This window comes from Verticillium alfalfae, genomic scaffold (genome assembly GCF_000150825.1).
Source record: "Verticillium alfalfae VaMs.102 supercont1.9 genomic scaffold, whole genome shotgun sequence".
NCBI classification, from domain to species: domain Eukaryota; kingdom Fungi; phylum Ascomycota; class Sordariomycetes; order Glomerellales; family Plectosphaerellaceae; genus Verticillium; species Verticillium alfalfae.
The window spans coordinates 376,207-379,451 of NW_003315030.1; the positions used below are offsets into that span (position 1 = coordinate 376,207).

Consider the following 3,245-nt stretch of genomic DNA (forward strand, 5'->3'; position numbering starts at 1 on the left):
AAGTGAACGACTTGCTCCGTGCCCTGTCTCCTGTCGTCTACTGGCTCGCACTCTTCTCCATTGTTGTTCACGGCCTGTCGATTCCCATCCTGAACGCGCTTTACGGCTACTTTGGCGTCCAGCCGATCCAGGATGACGCTGTCGAGATGCGCCGCAAGTCGGTCCACGTCGCGGCGCCACCCAACGCCATCGAGGGCGACAAGGAGACCTTTATCGCCTACAATCGTTTCTCCCGTCCCGTGTTCGACAACAACCAGCTTCCCGACTGGCGCGACGAGAACCCCGAGCCCAGCATGGACGTGGATCTTGAGCGTCAAAAGTCGGAAGCGGCGCTCAGCGCGCCGCGCACGCCGCGCACGCCGCGCAACCGCAGCAGGAGCAGGAGCACGATTCGCTTCATGGATCGACGCGGGGCCAACGCAGGCATGGGCATGTGAGCCGCCAAGGTGGCGTGCCAACATACACGGCATATCACTCGTTTGGGGCTTCGCTGCGGTCCCTACGCCCGTACCAATAACTACTACAACAATACAAACACCTGCAGCATGAAAAGAACGATGCTGGCGGGGACTCCGAGGTCGTTTCGTGACGGCAATTCTACCACGTACGCGTGGTACTCGGGACTTTTTGGTTGGGCGTGGCACTTTTCTCTCGTGTCTTATTCCATAGATGTGCATGGTCTGGTGCATTACGAGCTTATTTTTCTCATGTCTCAATACAGGGTGCATCTGCATGAATGGTCATTGGCAAGCGAGCTTTTCTTTCATGTTTGATTCTGGAACAATTTTCATGTGACTGACTGCTTTGGCGGTGGAGTCTGATGAGCACTGCATCGATAGAATTTTGATCTCCCTAGAATAGCGATGAATTAGTCTTTTTTACTGCTAGGCAGATGTTTGTGCCATGGGACACTTGGCAGTTGGATGACCAGATGCAGGGTTGGCTTCCATGTCAAGTGTGACGTTCAGAATGCGTCTACCTAGACCTTATGTGTCAAGGTGAGGAGGAAGGGCGAAGGGCTGTGTCAGCCTCTGATGAACAGGTCATTGACGTAGTTGAAGTTTCAGCGATGACTGTCGAAATTTGTTCTTACGTATCGAGTTGGCTAAGAAGCGGAATGTGGTAACGTATTGGTTTGCATTGTATAACCGAGATTCCGGTACAGTTCTAAGGCCCAGGCCAATATCCAAGGTCAAATCGTCGTGTTGAGTCCCCCAAAGCCACGGTCCAATTGGTAACGCTCGGCAGACCCTGAACCCCCTGAACCCCCTGAACCCCCCACCAGCGCCGACGCCGCCTCTTCGCCATTCCCGCGCGCCGATAACGATAAGATAAAGATTTTTTTCTCCATCGCGCCATCCAGACAAGTCGAGTCCGCTCGGCCTTTTCATCCCGCCAGTCCCACCGCTCCGGGAAAAAAAAAGAAAGCCTTTCTGTGTTGCCCTTTCCCCGAAAAGAGACGCCCTCCCCTTTCTTTCTTATCCGAATAGAAACAGACCATTCCAGAATGGGTGCGACGAAGCGTCTCCTCGCCGGGAGCGAAAAAAAAAAAAAAAAAAAAAAAAACAGTCCCAGCAAGAAGCAGAAGGTCAAGGAACCTGCCGAGGGCGACGACGAGGCGGCGGCGCTGAAGAAGCAGAGGAAGAAGGAGAAGAAGGCGGCCAAGGCGGCCAAGGAGGCCAAGGAGGGCGGCGGCGAAGACAAGGACGAGAAGAAGAAGCGCAAGGAGGAGAAGCGCGAGAAGAAGCGGCTCAGGGAAGAAGCGGAGAAGGCTGCCGCCGCTGGCGAGGATGCCCCCATGGCCGATGTCGACGCCGACGCCGAGACGAAGCCCAAGAAGGAGAAGAAGGACAAGAAGGAAAAGAAGGACAAGAAGGAGAAGAAGGTCATGTCACAGAACGGCGCCGCTGTCGCGAGCGCCTCGTACACACAGTCGGCGGCCCTGACGGCGCTGCCCCAGGCCGACATTGACGCCTACTTGGCCGAGCAGTCGATTGTCATCGGCGATGACAAGTCGACCAACCTGCGTCCCGTCCTCGCCTTCGACCAGCTGCCCGTCACCGACCTCCTCGCCAAGTCGCCGTTTGCCGCCTACACCAAGCCGACGCCCATCCAGGCGGCCTCGTGGCCGTTTACGCTGTCGGGTCGTGACGCCATTGGCGTGGCCGAGACGGGGTCCGGCAAGACCATGGCTTTCGCGCTGCCGCTCGTCGAGTCGATCAGCAAGATGAAGAAGCGCTGCATCAAGGCCGTCGTCGTGTCGCCGACGCGCGAGCTCGCCATGCAGACGCACGAGCAGACGGCCCAGCTGGCGGCCCACCTCGGCCTCAAGAGCGTGTGCGTCTACGGCGGCGCCTCCAAGGACGAGCAGCGCGCGCTGCTGCAGCGCGGCGCCGACATCATCGTCGCGACGCCGGGCCGCCTCAAGGACTTCATGTCCGACGGCACCGTCGACCTGTCGCACAGCCGGTTCGCCGTGCTCGACGAGGCCGACCGCATGCTCGACAAGGGCTTCGAGGACGACATCAAGGCCATCCTCGGCGCTATGCCAGCGCGCGAGGACCGCCAGACGCTCATGTTCACGGCGACGTGGCCCGCGTCGGTGCGCCTGCTCGCCTCGAGCTTCATGGTCGACCCCGTCAAGATCACCATCGGCTCGGGCGGCAAGGAGACGGCGAGCGGCTCGGTCGAGCTGCAGGCCAACACGCGCATCACGCAGCGCGTCGAGGTCGTCGACGGCCGCGACAAGGAGCAGCGCCTGCTGCAGATCCTGCGCCAGTACCAGGCCGGCCAGGGCCGCCACGACCGCATCCTCGTCTTCTGCCTCTACAAGAAGGAGGCCACGCGCGTCGAGGGCTTCCTCCAGCAGCGCGGCATCCACGTCTGCGGCATCCACGGCGACCTGCGCCAGGACCAGCGCACCCGCAGCCTCGAGGCCTTCAAGTCCGGCTCCACCTCGGTCATGGTCGCCACCGACGTCGCCGCCCGCGGCCTCGACATTCCCGAGGTCAAGCTCGTCGTCAACGTCACCTTCCCGCTGACCATTGAGGACTACGTCCACCGCATCGGCCGCACCGGACGCGCCGGCAAGACGGGCGAGGCCATTACCCTCTTTACCGTCCAGGACAAGGCCCACTCTGGCTCGTACGTCTTTTTTTTTTTTTCCTTTCTTTCTTCCTCAGCACTACGGATAGTCATGGATATCTCGCTAACCCTGCTTTAGATTGATCAACATTCTCAAGGGT

At 59.5% G+C, this 3,245-nt stretch overlaps 2 protein-coding genes across 2 annotated transcripts in view; both read left to right on the forward strand.

The window, feature by feature from the left end:
* The window catches only part of VDBG_07074 (Na(+)/H(+) antiporter 2), a gene marked incomplete at both ends in the record, with an annotated part of 2,049 nt that extends 1,612 nt beyond the window's left edge, over positions 1-437 (forward strand). Inside the window, one exon of the mRNA XM_003002457.1 lies at positions 147-437. Coding sequence (XP_003002503.1) covers positions 147-437 — 291 coding nt within the window. The remainder of the gene's footprint in view (positions 1-146) is intronic.
* Positions 438-1,507: 1,070 nt separating this feature from the next.
* On the forward strand, positions 1,508-3,223 carry VDBG_07075 (ATP-dependent RNA helicase DBP3; the record flags this gene model as incomplete). The annotated part of the gene is made up of 1 exon (XM_003002458.1): positions 1,508-3,223. The coding sequence occupies one exon, from the start codon at positions 1,508-1,510 to the stop codon at positions 3,221-3,223; it is 1,716 nt and encodes a 571-aa protein (XP_003002504.1).
* Positions 3,224-3,245: the final 22 nt, after the last annotated feature.